The sequence below is a fragment of the Lates calcarifer genome, linkage group LG21 (assembly GCF_001640805.2).
Source record: "Lates calcarifer isolate ASB-BC8 linkage group LG21, TLL_Latcal_v3, whole genome shotgun sequence".
NCBI classification, from domain to species: domain Eukaryota; kingdom Metazoa; phylum Chordata; class Actinopteri; family Centropomidae; genus Lates; species Lates calcarifer.
In genome coordinates, this window is record NC_066853.1 from 24212386 (window position 1) to 24228549 (window position 16164).

At 39.8% G+C, this 16164-nt stretch overlaps 1 protein-coding gene across 5 annotated transcripts in view; it reads right to left on the reverse strand.

Annotated features, from left to right (window-relative positions):
- The window catches only part of LOC108888179 (unconventional myosin-Ic), a 57977-nt gene that overhangs the window by 14596 nt on the left and 27217 nt on the right, over window positions 1–16164 (reverse strand). For all 5 annotated transcript variants that reach the window (XM_018684034.2, XM_018684033.2, XM_018684035.2 and 2 more), the window contains 7 exons: window positions 7601–7756; window positions 6797–6912; window positions 4010–4208; window positions 3018–3098; window positions 2431–2610; window positions 1055–1153; window positions 24–134 (listed from right to left, as the gene is read on the reverse strand). In XM_018684034.2, the coding sequence (XP_018539550.1) occupies window positions 24–134; window positions 1055–1153; window positions 2431–2610; window positions 3018–3098; window positions 4010–4208; window positions 6797–6912; window positions 7601–7756 (942 nt within the window). The remainder of the gene's footprint in view (window positions 1–23; window positions 135–1054; window positions 1154–2430; window positions 2611–3017; window positions 3099–4009; window positions 4209–6796; window positions 6913–7600; window positions 7757–16164) is intronic.

Here is a 16164-nt window from a genome sequence, read left to right on the forward strand (position 1 = left end):
ACCTGCTTGGTGCAGCGCCTTACCCTGGCCAGATACTTTATCTGTGTGTCAGAGGTGATGCAGGCATTGCCCTCCTCTCCGCCATACTGCACGTTTCCCAGGTGGAGCACGCTGGCAATTATGTTCAACAACTCCTACACGTAGAAAACACAGAGAGCGAGGGAATGGGAGTGAAAAAGAGGAATGAGAGGGTGGTGTTAAAGATGAAGGAGATAGAGGAGAGAGAGTCAAAGTGGGCAGGAGAGAACAAAGGTAAAGAGACCAGAGGCCACAGCACAGTAAGATTTAACTTTAGCTATCTTTACGAGCGACTTGGAAGATAGGCATGGCTTTGATTAAACTTTTGAACAGGATAGGAATGTAGCAATCTGTTCACCATGTTTCTTAGTAGAGCTGCACACACACACACACACACACACACACACACACACACACACACACACACACACACACACACACACACACACACAAACACGCACACACCTGCTCTTCACTGTGTAAGCAGTGTGAGATCTAAAATGCTTTGGAAGCAAGCCCAGACTCATGAGCATGTAGGACGACTCCCACGCTGAGCACAAATAAGTTCTCATCATATAATAAAACAGCCACACACACTTGTTGCGCCTCACACAAACACACACACTCACAGAGCTCTGTACTACAAATGCTTCCAAATACAAACATCCACACTGTGAGACTGAACAGAAACAGCCTCATCCCCCTCAGACACAGGAGCATTTTACTGTTTATAGTGTTAACCCTTAAATCCATTAATGTTTATTAAAGATTGTCCAGGGTAAACCTCAACTTTTTTGTTTCAAAAGTTAAGTAAAAAATGAACAGAAGAAGTGAACATGTGTGCCAAAATATGTTCTGTGTGATATGTTTCGCTTCTTAAAGCCTTTAGGGGAAAGGGATCATAGCTTCCACCTGCTCTGTCTACATTATGGAAAAAGACTGCTGCTGATATTTTTACGAGTTTGCACCTCTCACACTACTTTGGGTGACAAAACAAATTTGTCAGACATAATTACAGCTTGGACTTGGTCCTTACCTCCACCTCATCCTCGTTGAAGCCAATCACAGTCAAGGCTTTCCTCACCACCTTCCAGTCACTGCGGTCATTAATGGAGCTCACTTTGGGACAGTTACCCTATGAATAACACACACAAAAAAAACACTGGTAAACAAGCTTAAGTACTCTGAACAGACTCTTTATTAACCTTGTCTAGTTAAACTTTTTTTTCCTTTGCAAAGTTATAAACATGTCCAGCAAAATCAGTAGGTGATATGTAACTTGGCATTTACCTGTAAAGTAAACACCCATTCATATGTAATATAAACACCTATTTACACAAGCACACACACAAGGTGTTTTTGCTCAGTAGCTGTTGGTGCGTGTGTGTTCATTGAGGGGAGGGTTCAGGTAGTGCCTTAAGGCAGATTTCTCCCCCGAGGAAAGCTGCTCTCATTGCACTGACTCCCTGACTGAGAGCCTATTAAGCAGAACTCCCACTGGGTCACAAACACAGTACAGACCAATGGCTTCTGACAGGAGAGAGGGAGGGAGAGCAAGAGCAAGTGGGAGAAAGATGTCTTGCAACTTCACTGCAATATAGATGATTTATATTCTTCTACAGGTTTTTCTCTAAGGCCACAGGTGTGGCTGCAGAGGACAACTAACTTTATTGCTTGTTTTCCCATGAACAAACATGACAGATTTATACATATATCTAAAATAAACCACACATTTACCAGATACTGATACCAGTTCCACTCTATGCAATTAAAGATTTTCCATCAACTAAATCTGCAGGAATGATTTTTTTAGTTTGTTTTTCTGTATTTTTTCTTATTGCCTTTATTGACAGAGGACAGTGAGGAGCTGACAGGAAATGAAGGATGAGACAAAGAATGGGAATGACATGCAACAAAGCTTTCTGGACAGAACTGAACCAGGGACCTTGTGGTTACAGTATACAGTAACTATCTTAACCTCTGGACCACATGGACGCCCCCAGCCTGTCTTTTTCTTCAAGAACCATCACCATTTAATTTATCCTTACTGTAACATGAAATACAAAGTCCAGAAATGCACAGCTTACATTTCCACACAAAAGATTTAACCATTGAAAGACAAGGCACTGAACACACTGAACCTCATTACTTTTTATGATGATATATTTTTATCAGACACAAATTTGATATGCCATTATAAATAAAAGACAGAGTGGGGTGTTTTAATCTTTAATTCAGCAGCACTGCCATTCATTTATTGTCGGTGGTTGATATTGATATTGATATTGAGGGTTGTTACCAAATAAATGTAGCTAGTAAATACTAAAACTCAAAACAGTAACACTGATTGAACGCTTTCACTATGATTGACATTACTTCATAGACAGAGAAACCAAAGCACTAGATGCTTACTTTGACCAGGTACTGGTACTGCTGTGGGTTCCTCTCCAGGCCCAGGCGTCTCAGCAGGTCTTCCTCCCCTCCCTCAATCAGCTGATAGAAAATGTGGAAGTTTCTCTCTCCGTGGTTCTGGTGGACCACGCGGGACTTCTCCAGCAGGTAGTTGATGATGTGGCCTCCCACCGGGGCACCCTGCCGATGGGACAAAGACCAGGGAGAGAAAGGGGAAGAGGAAGAGGAGGAGTGGGTAAGGTTGGGGTACTGAGGAGGTGTTGTAGGGTTGATGCAACATGCAGGTCCGAAAGTAAAAAAAATATTTTGTGTACACTCAATAACAGAGATACAGGAGGAAGCAGTAATGTTATTAATTATAAAAGAAAATCCAACTTCAATTCAATATATTTGCTACAAAAACACAGAGTTTACATTGTTTAGACTGTTAATATTACCAGACCGAACAACAGAGCCTGGATCCGGTTTTCAATCTGTTGAGGCAACAATATTTTTTGGTTCTTGCAAGAATCTGCTTCCCATCTAAAAGAAGATTTATTGGTCAATGTTCACTCATGCTTAAAGGTAAATTGGACTGTCTTGCTCACCTTGAAGTCAAACTGAATGTCCATGTACTTGCCAAAGCGGCTTGAGTTGTCGTTACGCAACGTCTTGGCATTGCCAAAGGCCTGAAGAGAGGATAAAGAGGGATAAGGAGAGGAATGATGATTGACAGATTAAGAGGTAGAGAGATAACAGGGGAAATAAGAGAAAAGTTGTGTTGAAGACAGGATGGCAGACAACACTGGAACAGTGAAGCCACAGGTGTTCGAATCCCTGCAGTGTTGGTCCAGGACAGTAGCACAGATTAGAGGGCATAGTGTACACACGCATGTTAACATCTGGACAGCATCTGGCTGAGACATGCCAGACATCAAAACAAGCACTGTGGTAAACTTTAGCATCGCCCTCATTCGCCAAAACACTGGCGGTCAAATAAACACAGAAACAATCACCGCTCTACTCTTCACAGTTTATCATAAATTTCACCAAACTATTTTCAGCTCTATTTGTGAGCTAAGAAATATCCATGATGCTTTCATGTGCATCTGTCAAAATATGTGTGTTTGAATGTACCTGTGTTAAACCAGTGTGGGTCATTGAAACGCATGACAATGCGACTTTTACTCTTGGTTTTGATAACGTTCCTGTAAACTCTGGATTAAATAAACTCATGATTTAAAATAAATCAAATAAAGTCTATAATATTAATCACAGTAGAGTTGAACAAATATTATTCATGCATGACATCCTTAAAATACTTCTCTCAGTCTGAAGCTTATCAACTCCTCATTTCAAACAGTGCTGACAGGTTGATATATATATATATATATATATATATTTTTTTTTTTACAAAAAACAAATCAGCCACATATTTATCAAGAAACCAACACCTCTATCTAACCACAGTCATCAACACTACGTCAGCTTTATTCATAATCAGTTACTTAACATCATGATAATTCTCACTGGACAGGAAATCCAGCACGCTGACAAGCTCCAGATTTCTCCAGATTACTGAAATGCCGTGGCGTCTCACCTCCAGCACAGGGTTGGACTGCAGCAGGCGGTCTTTGACGGTCTGCACCTGCTCGCTGGCTGGACAAGTGACGGCATAGTACTGCAGGATCTTCTTGGATGCCTCCGTCTTCCCGGCTCCACTCTCCCCAGAGATCAGGATGCACTGGTCCTTCCTCTCTGTCCTCATGGAACGGTATGAGTTGTCTGCCACTGCATAGCTGGAGGAGTGAAACATGAGACACGGTCAGGCAGACAGTCAGCAGGATGTTTGGAAGAGTTACAGACAAATGGACAACAAACGTTTTATTGAAGCAGACCTTGGATGGCAAACAGGAAAACACATTAAGATGCTTGATGTAAGAACATTTCATGCTTAAGGTCTTAAGAGAGGAAAGAAAGAAAAATGATCACCATCTGTCCAAGACTATAGATGAAAAATAGTCACTTCATTAACTCTGGAACATCTACAGCAATATTTACATACTCAATACATAGTTCATCAATAATGAACTTGTCTTAAAACTTAACTAACTTCAGCTTAACTTATGTCTGTACTTTAATATATGAATTTAATTCTAATTTTTGGACACTTATGAGCACAACACACCACATAATACCAACATATTATCACCTTAAATGGTTGATATGGTAAACAGTTACACATTTAGCAGATATGGAGCAACATTAGCATTCGTTTAGTGCTGTGTTTCAAGCTACCTGACAAATATAAGTCTAATACACACTCTCCTTTTAGCTTTGTTTGTGAATCCCTACCAAACAGAAAAATATCTGGCACTTTGGCTGCTAAATGCTTCATATTTTCACTAGGTGATTAATAACTGCTGTCTGCTGGTTGGTGCTGGGCAAGTGGTTTATACCAACTTTTCCACTATGAAGTACTTTATGTTGCTGACAGAGGTGAGACTAAACCAAGACAGTAGTGCAGTGGGCTGTAAAAACAAAACGATTACCTAAAAGAGGGTAATATTCTTTGTGGATCTGAGGGGAACTGCAGAGTTGGGTGATATTTCTTTGTGGGTTTGTCACTACAAGCAACACTTTTCCCTTTACACACAGTCATTTCACATCCAGTGTTAATTTGAACATATCAATTAGAGCTGCTTTAAGAATCAGCAAAAGTGTTTTCCATTGACAGTTTTAAACCAAAATTCAGTTGAATGCATACAGGAACACCTATAACACTTTTAAAATATTAGACACTGAGGTTTATACTCAACATACTAAATGGAACTGAGTGAAATGGAAATCACTAACACATATTAGAACTACAGAATGATTGCAAAATAGACAATTATTATTAATCAGTCATGATGATGTGATGTAATGTTTAGAAAAAACAGCACACTTAAGTTCTTGGAAAACTTGCCTGGAATGTGACACATGATAGCATCTCATGGTGTGTGAACATGGAAAGATACTGGACTACTGGTATGAATCATAAAATCCAGAGTGGAATGCAGCCTGTTCTACTTGTGGTATCATTTGTCAGTCCTGTGCTGCTATCAGCACTGCTATGTTGTTTCAGCCTGTTCGGACACATTTCTGGCATCAGACTAATTGCTGGAAGATAAAAACAGCAACTTGGCCACAACTGCATCATACTGTACATTTGTGTTGTCCATGGGTGTGATATTGGGGAGAGCTGGGGGCTGGGGGTCACGTTCAGTTCAGAGGAATTCCCTCTCAAGGGAGGAAATCTCTTGCCTGGTACCATCATTTGCTTACTTTTCTTTCCATCTCTCCCTCCTGTTTTTTCTCTCCAGCCCCCACCCCACCCCACCCCCCCACCTCTCTTTGCCAAAGCACATCTTTCTTTCCACTCAGAGGGAGAAAAAACATTGGCCTTACACTCAAGTGTTGAAGTAAAGAGAGAAAAAAACTACCAGCGACAAGAGCAAAGAGAGAAAGAGCTAGTGAGAGATTCTGAAATGTTTCGATGACGCCACTCTGAGTCTCTATAATGCACACAATTGTTAGTGGACTGATGGGGTTTAGGAGAATTTAACAGGGAATTCCCTGACCAGTCCGTGGCAACCTTTCAAACAAACACTCTGCCTCATGACCTGACGTCTTGCCGTATGATTGAAAAGGACAGTCAGACTATTAGAGCATTACGTAGCTGGTCGACTATGAGAGTGAGTCTTTGGCTACTTTTGACATATTCCCACGCACCAAACATACACACTCTGACAACATTTAGAATACTGGTGCAACAAACGTTATGTCATTCTGGGGGGCAAAACGTAGGGGCAAAAACATGGAAACAAAAAACACTAAACATGCTGTACACTATTAATGTTTCTCCTGTGGTAAGTTCTCCAAGATGCTTGGAACAACCTACCTGCCGAATATCTTGAAAAACTCTGCACAAGTTTACCTGTGAGAATTGGTGCTGTTAAAGGCAGAGGTTTGGTTGAGTTTTTTCCTGTTTAGAGAGCCTTTTAGTGGATGTATGCAATTAGTTGATGATGAAAAACTTTTTTGAAAGGATCCTCACTTTACTTTTTCTGTTTGACAGCTTTGCACAGTATTGTAGGTAATCCTGCATTTACAGACAGACACAAAAACACACACTTTCCATATGAAATCACCAAAAAAGAGGAACAAGTCAGATTGTTTTTAAAGATTCTAAGCCCTGCTGAAGGATTATTTGTTTTCCATTTGATTATTGTGTCTTTCACAATCTTTAAGTTGGTAACTTCACTGTAAGTGCCAGTTAAAATGCTAAAAAGTAAAGTTAATGCATAGCCAAGCTGCATACTGTGAGGTGTGTTTGTGTACTTACATATGTGGTGAGACCTCGTAGAAGTTGACCCCACGGTATCGCTCCATGTGGTTCTTGGTGTAGATCTCTAGCTCTTTGTATGGGTTAACTGACACCAGCACTGAACCAATGTAAGTCTGATGGAGAGGGAACATACAGTCACATTACATGACAAAAACTTGTACTGTACTGTTACAAGACATTAGGACTGGGACCATTAATATAGTATCAATATCAAAGACAACTACACATTGTCTTGTGGATCACCATTTTTCTTGTCCACATTACTTGTGTCAGTGTGGTTGTGCTTGTAGCAAGCATGATGAATTACACTTAAACTTTATCCCTCTTCTCTGTTTAGTAACTTTGCAGTGAGGACAAATTCAGGTCAGAACAAATAACTGCCTTTGTCCTCCAAGTGAAAAATAATACTATACAATCCTAATCAACACCAGGAAACCACCCCAACAGTTAAGGCTACACTGCAACAGCAAGATGATTGTTGGACATCCATCATGCTTGGATCAGACACAAGACTTAAACACACACATACGCACTGGGGCCTGTATGATCACAGCTATACTGACATTAGCACATATGCTGGCTACTAAATAGTCTGCAGTAGAAGAAACTGCAGTAGAAATACATATCAGATCTCAATCTCAGATCTCAAATCTATCAGATTTCAATACATATCTTGGTCATAAATCTTTGATAGCCAAATTTAAAGGATTCTTTAGTAAAAATGTTTAATTTATGTGTTCTTTTGTATAAAATGAATATATGCCATTCTATTGTCAAACCCTCCTCACTACATCCACTCACATAAATAAGGTTCTCTTTGAAGCGCTTGCGCAGGTTCTCTATGAAGGCGGCTTCGCTGGTGTAGTTCTCCAGCAGGACAAAGTCCTGCACGCCCACTCGGTCTCTGGCTGTCAGGGCCGACTCCATCATAGCCCGCACCCCGTCACTAGCCACCACCTAGAGGAGGAAAAAGAGGGGGTAGGTGGGGTTAGTGATTGAATATAACAACATAAGCTATGCAGTTTAACACTTCATTAATCACATTCTGCCTGTCCAATGCGAGGAGAAATTAGAAAAAGGAGAAAGGGAGGGACCAAAAAACATCAGACAGCCAACATCACACACACATAATCCATCCTCATTAGGGTTAGGGTTAGGAATGAGGGAACCAGCAATCAAAATCAAAGGCAAATTACTAAAAAAAAAGCAGCGTGAGCAGTGTTGTTTAATACACCACCAATATAAGACACAGAGGCTGGTAAAAATATGTATAAGTAATTAAGAGATGGGTGTCGAATTCAATCTGCGATGCAGGGCGGCCAGACTGAACAGCCACTCGGTGACCTGTGATACTACAATAGATGATGAACAAACTGAACATAGCTGGATGCATAATGATTGTGAGAAATTCTAAAATATTACATCTTGTTAAAAATCAAACATATTATATGCTTGGTCTGGTGTGACCAGTCGCTTATAGTGACCAAGGTTAACAAACCTTAAATAGATATTGCTGTATAAGTGACAATAAGCTACCACTGTCTGACTGCCTCTTTTCTACTTGTGCTGCTGTTACGCCTTGTGCTATCATTTACCCTTATCCATTAATTGTCACCTCTGGTCTCACTTTAAATGTTAGCTTAAGTGTTTTAAAAATCTACAGTTGATATTATGTTTGTTTCTGGCCTTGTTGACATAAATATTAAATACCAAAATGTAAAGATAATGAATGCAAACAGGCCCAAAATATTTATTATTCATTAATTAAATAATTTTTTGCACAAATAAATCTCAAAAGGTTCATTAAGACCTTCCTGTCCCTAGGAACATCCTAAACCCCCCTCACAGCTTTCAACCTACAATAGAGCACATTCAGACCAATGCCAAGAAGCACTGTTTGAAGCCATTCACAGACCTCACATTCATTCAAACACATACAACAAAACAAAGATTTCTGTTTGAACATTTTCTGTTTGTCTTCTTCTGACCAGCCTTGTGATCTCACCACCTCTGAAAACTGAGACGAGGCAAAGCCTAGATGTGGAGAAAAGTTATCACTTCAACCAAAGTGCGATAAACCCCACCCAGGCTGCACATATTTCAAAATAAGCAGCACAACAATTTTGCCTAGGAAATGAAGTTAAATTGCAACACTTACATGTTTAAGCTCATCAATGCGTGTGTCTAGGAGGCCGTTTTCTAAAATAGAGGCTTGAGTTTTACGCATAAGATTGCGAATGTTAGCCACATCCATGTTTAAGATGTACTGAGCTGGACAGAACTCCAACCAATATACAACTTTTGCTGGATGGTAAGGTGGTAGGGGCAGGGACAGCCAGCACAGGGACAGACAACACACACACACACACACACACACACACACACACAAAGTACAGCAGGTGTTGTTGTTGTGTTATGCAGTACAGTAGTCTTCATCCCTCAGGAGACCAGAAGAACAAGATAGAGTAAGAGAGAGAAGAGAAATCTTGAGGGAAGAGAGCACATATTAATTAGAGCTGTGAGACAAGGGGAACAAATACATGGTAGAGAGATGTAAAAAGCAGGAGGAAAAAAGTGAAGAAGAAAGAGTAGATGATGGATGCGAGGTTATGACTCCAGTCCTGCTCCATGGCCCCATTTAAACTGAACTGGAAAGTTAACAATACTCCCTGAAATTCCACAGAGCAGCACCCTCAACAACATACAACACAGCCCATTAAATCACTGCATCGCCTGTCTTTTCACCACAGAACAGACACAGGCGTGCACACATCTTGATTGAATTTCACACAAGCATGCACGAATATGTTTGATCCTGTGTTTCAAAGGAGAGTTGCAGTGTCCCATGGTGCTTCACACATTGGCAGAAAGCATGGGACACTGGTGTCACCCTACGTCTTTAGGTCCACAATACAAGAGGGAAAACACAACTGATTCCACAGCAAGTTCCTATAAACTAAAAACATTCAATAGCACTGCTGGTTATGTTTATGCACTTTCATTAACTGAACCATTCCTACAGTTTATTTTTACAGCTTTTCATAGGGGCAAGTGGCCTGACTAGGAAGGAAGCTGTTAGAGTTGGCTCACTTCTCGTCTTTATGATCTGATGATGACTCAAACTTTCATCAGTGCCCCTCTTTTACTTCCTAATCCAGACTGTAAAATGTCTTTGTGTGCATATGTCCTCACAAGGACACAATAATGGCAAAAATCCAAAGTCTAGACAATTTGATTTAATCTCTTTAGAGGCCAGGACCTTTACTGTTAGATTTTATAGGACCCCACAATATACATGTACTACATTAAAGCAACTCATGCAGTGAACATCAGCATTGCCTTTTTATCACATATGGATTACATTCACAGTAGGCTTTTCAGCACCAGCTGAGTGGCTTTACTGATGTCTCCGTCTCAGACTACAATAAACGCAGCTTCAAGGCAAATCACACATCAAGAAGAGTGACATGTACCTCCAGCTCCTCAGCAACATAACCAACTCCTCTCGCTGTGTCCTACTGTTATGTGTGAACTCTCTGTGAATTAACCTGAGTTGCACTGTGCCAGGGTAAACTGTAAACAGATACATCAATCTCTCCTCTGCTGTATTTCTGACAAATGTGCTGTTCAACAAAAAATTTTACTTTGCTATAGCATTAAGCCACACTTTGTGTTACTGCTAGACTGAAATCTCGAGAGAGAAGAGCAAGAAGCTTTGGAATGTTCTGCATCAGTGTGGTGGTGATACAAGCACAACAGTTCATATGTGTAGTAACTCTATCCCATACATCCCTGTTCCACTCACCCCTGGACGTCATGATCTCTGGTGACCTATTGTTTCACACATTTCCTCAGAAAGCAAAGCAACTGCAGCTGTGTGTCTGTGTGTGTGTGTGTGTGTGTGTGGACCCTGAGAGCTGAGTGTGTGACTAATATTCTTTGTTATCAGTCATTGCTGTCACATTATTGCGCTATAATTCTCACCTGAATGGGCAGTATTCTGACCTCTCTACTTTGGATTTTCTGATGACGAACACTTTCTGTGGTCATCTGCGCAGGCACTTCAACTATTGCTGCTCATATTAACTATCCAGTTCTATTGCTTCTGTTGCTGCAGCTGGAAACATATGAAACATATGACTTCCTGTGTAGCAGAGGATTTTTCCTGGGAAAGAATGACCAGACAGCAGGTGTTTAGACCAAATGTAAAGGAATTCATCATCTGGGACCAGGTTAAATCACTGTTGGGAGTAGCAAAGCTGACATTCATTTACATAAACGTGTCATGGTTTATAACAAAACTCTCCAAATATTATGGCGCCTGGGAGGAAAGAAACCAGAGCCGTACTTCCTCATCTATTCCCTCCTCTTCCTTCTCTATACATTCTATGTCTCATTCACTTTTCCTCCTCGCTTCAGTCTCTCACCTTCTCTCTCCATTACTTCATTGTTTTCCAATACTGCTTTCACTGTTTGGCTTTCCTGCATGTAATGCCACACACCGGACCTCCACCCGGTCTCAGGAACACACCATGTACGTGCCTACCCAGCTCCTACATGTCGTCATGTTTTCCGAATCCTGTACAGCAAACAAGTCATCTTGGAGCCAGGTTAGCAGGAGGGGAACTGAGGAGGCAGAACTCTCTGCTAAGATGACTATGCCTACTGGTAATACCTGAGACACTAATCAAATTACCATCAACCTCAGCTGTACTTTGTGTTTAGTGCTATTAGTAAATGTTAGCATGCTAACACACTAAACTAAAATGGTTGGTCAGCATTACACCTGCTAAAGATCCATAAGTTAATTTTGTCTAAGCATTTCTGTGCTTAAGTGCAGCCTCACAGAGCTATTAGTATTGCTGTAGACTATTTACCTTAACTTTGAAGAATATAAACATATTTTTCTACTAAATCTTGTCTTTTATTTAACAAGAGAAGCTACACTTTTGAGGAACATTGCCTCAATAAAATACAGTCTAAACTTTTCAGAACTCTGATTTAAATCAGAAATTGACTACGAACCTGATATTCACTGCCAACTTTTGCTACTTGACAGTTTTTGATACTTAAACACGATTTTAAAACATTTTGGTTGATATCAAAATAGTATTGAGGTTCTGATAAGTATCAATGCTAAAACCTTAGTATGTGTCAAAACTGAGATTAAAAGTGCACTCAGAGAGCTTTGTGCTATGTGGTATTGAACTGTACCTCATTTTAATCATTGTTATCTTGAATTTCACTTCTTCTTACTAAGTTTTTTCTACTGATTCTTCGGAATTTCATATTTTTTGTTCCTATGTGCTTTTTCCTCCTTTTAGTCTCCTGTCCCCTGTCAAAAGATGATTGAACATGCAACCACATCTGAGAGAAGCAGAGAAAGAGGGAGAAAGCAGAGGGATTTGATCATCTAGCCGGCCTGTGAACAATAGCAGCTCTCTCCTTGACCTTTACATCGCTCCGGGCGAGCTCATAGAGCTCAGATGTCACACTGTTTATATAAACCTCATGTAACCTGCTGCTTTCAATGCACCACACAGTGCACATGATGGGAGTCCGGATAGTTAATAAGGAGAATTTTAAGACATAACAGTCCTCTAACCTGCATTGCCAGGCTTGATAAATTTGACAGTGTTTCCACATCACTGTGCTGCTTTATCATTGCTGATACTAGTGCACTCATATATTGGTCAATATCAAGTCCCAATCTTACCCTATCCATTAGCTTTATTGGGTTTTATGCCTACCTGTCAACAGAGAGCATTAGTTTTTGGTTGGTGTCCAAAAAAATCCTTGTTCTAGTACAACTCTGATATTATAGTTCTGGCAAGTCTTCCTATATGAGTAATGTATATGTATAAATAATTTTAAATAATTTTAACTATGTTAAAATATAGCATATTTGTTTCACTTTTAACATTTACAGTAATTCAGATCTTAAACATTTTTAAAATCTTTTTTTTTTATCAAAGATTTTGATAATCAATTAACTTTAACTGCTGATTCAAGCTGCACAAGTGTTGGACAGAAGAAAAAAAAAAAATCTGTAGTTGTCGAAATCTGAATAGCTTTTCCAGATCCACAGACAACAGTATGCAACTGTTTTCACAATCAGTGTAGTACAGTGTGAGTATGCAAGTAAATGTTTTGTGTAAAATTGGTGGTGTGCCCCTTTAAGAACTGCATTAAACCATAGACACTACGCAAGAACCAATACAAAGTCTCATATGGATATCAGGGTTCAAACATTTTAACATTGTAAAATAGGATTATTTTCCTTTTTGAATGACTCATGGCCACATCCAGCAGGTCTCTCTCTGATAGATGGATCAAAGAGCTAATAAGCAAATCATGTCCCAGAGTTCTTAAACCAGCTGGAGTTAAATATTTGTGCATGTAAAATATCCAGGTTAAATATGTAAAGAGGAGAACAGAGTGGTGTATCAGTCACCCTTGTTTGACTTCCGTTTCAGATGATTTGTTAAAAGTTCTATAATGATTGCCAAATGAGTGAGGCGTGTGGCTCTGAAGAAGAATCGGTCTAGCTACCCACAGAATGTTTTGCTCTTTTTCTACATTTTTCCACTATGAATCAGTTGCTGGTACTGATTTCTCCTCTCCACTCATCCATTCTAACTGGTAGAAAGAAAGAGGCATGAAATGAAGAAATACTGATTCATTTTCTGAGACATGAATGTTGCCCTTGTGAAAATAAAGCAAAGCCATGACGATGCCAAGTGTGAAATCAGAAACCACGCAAGAACTGACAGTGCCCTGTAACCACAAGTCAACCACAGACTTCATTCAACGAGGAAGTGGCAAATCACAACAAACACCCTGCTAGGTAGCTTCCTGTCAAAATCTGACTTTAACTGAGATTTGAAGACAGTGAAATATACCCACACTAAAAATATGTCTAAATGGTGGTGAGCTATACTGTATTGAAAGTAGGGATCGACCGATATGTTTTTTTCAGGGCCAATACCGATTATTAATAGTCAAGGAGGCGGATAACCGATATTTGGAGCCGATATTCATTTGCAGTAAAAATGGCATAAAAATTTTGAATAATACAAACTCTGGCACTTAACTTTGTTTAAATGCCTTCAAAAATATGTTTATTAAACAGCTTTTCAGATTTGCAACATGTTAAAGGTTTTTTTTTTTATATCTTAGACAATAGACAGCTTTGTTTTTTAAATTCTAACAAAAACTGCAGGGAGCTCCCAGGCTCAGCAGCAAGTCTTATAAAGTTAAATTAAAACTTAAACAAATAAATATCTCCCTAAAGTTTTCTACAGCAAATAAAGTTTACCAAAATTTCAATATAACTGAAATGTTATTTTGTCTTTCACTTATCTTTGTTTTAAGTCCAAACAAAAACAAAAAGTGCAGGGAGCTCCCAGGGTCAGCAGCATCTCTTATAAAGTTAACTGAAATTTTAATTAAATAAATAAATAGCTTCCTGAAGTTTTATAAAGTCAATAAAACAAAGTTAAATAAAATTTTCACAGAAATGTGAATCTCAAATCAATTAGTAGTCCCAATTGAGCAGCACCAGATTGTGGTGCAAAAAGCAGAGTTGTTCTGTGTGTGAGCACTGTGCATGCACAGCTTTCACTGCTGATTGGCTGTTGCCATGGCTCTGTGTGTAACCAATCAGATGGTGCTGTGGGCGGGACAATGCTGGAGACAGAGTAGTGACTACAGAGAGAGAGGCGCGGTTGCATCAGCGCCAAAATAACCGCGTTTTAAATTGATCTCTTATCGGCGGATTAAAAAAAACGGCCGGTGCCGATATGCGTCAAAATGCCGAATATCGGCGCCGATAATCGGCCCGGCCGATAATCGGTCGATCCCTAATTGAAAGAGATTGAAAACTAGCGTGACTTATCAACACTGAAGGATTTACCCCATTCCACACCTACAGGAACCAAGCTTACTGACGCTTTGATTACGATTACCATGGAAACACCCCTCCAGGCTCAGAGGTAAACACATTTCAATCCCAAGAGACAGTGAAATCACTCTGCAGAGCAGTCAGACAGGTGGGACGAGCAAGCTAGAGTGATGAACCTGCCTACCTAAGTACATGTGGGTCAAAACAACAGAAGCAGAACATTGGGTTCAATGTCTTACTCAGTCACTTCTGCCACAGTAAAGACCCACCATGGTTAAATCCTAAGCAAGTCACTACGTATTCCAGTCAGCTCCAGGTGTGCCACTCTATAGCTTACACTGAAGTCTGATCTCCATGAAGGGGCCAGGGAGCAAGAAAAAAGACAACGTCCCTACTGTGGATTCATTTAAGTATCACATCTTTATTACAACTATCATTTTGTTTCACTTATACTAACCATTAAAAAATAAAGGTGACAAACATGCCTTTGTTTAGGACTGATATGCTGCTGTTGGTGCCAAAATCAACTACAAATTGCTGCATTATCCAAAATATACAATTCTAACACCAGAAGTACTGGTATAAAAAAATCTCACAATAGTAGAGCAAGCTCTAACTACAAGAGTAAAAGAGATGTCATTCATCTATATTGGACAGACAGCGGAGTTTCACCTTGGTTTCACTAAGCATAACAGTTTTTGCAGCAGGCTGGTTAACACTGAAACTCTAAAACTTTAGCTCAACAATGAACTAACATGGATCCTTAACACTGTCACCTTTACTTTTAACCTTGAAATGAATCATTACTTATGAAACATTTTTGAGTTAGTCAGTCTGTCGACTCTGTAGCAACTCTGTAGCTTACCCGATTCCAATGATACTCCATTGAGAAAAAGCTCTGAGGTTTTCAAGTCATTAAGTTTGTATTCCAAGTAAATTAAACTGCTTTATTGAGCCATTCAGAAGCTTTTCACAATTCATTGCAACTTAGTCCTGATGCAGTGTACGTGACTTGAATGGATAGGCTGGAGAGAGTGAGGAGAGTCCAACATAAACTACTTATTGAACTAAAGTCAGATGTCCAGAGGGCAGTAATGACAGCTGTGTCAGGAATCTCTGAGTGCATTGTACCCTGTACCCTGACATATCTGTCAGTCCTCCATCTCCCATGCACACACTGTTGTAGAAGCAGAGGTAGTTTGCAAAATTGATCAGATCCTAGATTGTTCTGCTGAACAGTGAGTTCAGGCATATTGTATTCATTATCAATAGTGAATACAGTACTCTTATTTTTTCATTAACATGCTCACTCTTACTGTTGATGAATGCCAAAGAATGCTGCCCAACCACACAACACCACCATGTGATTGCCTCGCCCTGGGGTAGTACAAACACACACAGCAAGGACACACCTTATCAGATATTAAATAGATGCAAATACAAATAGATCTAACATCACTCT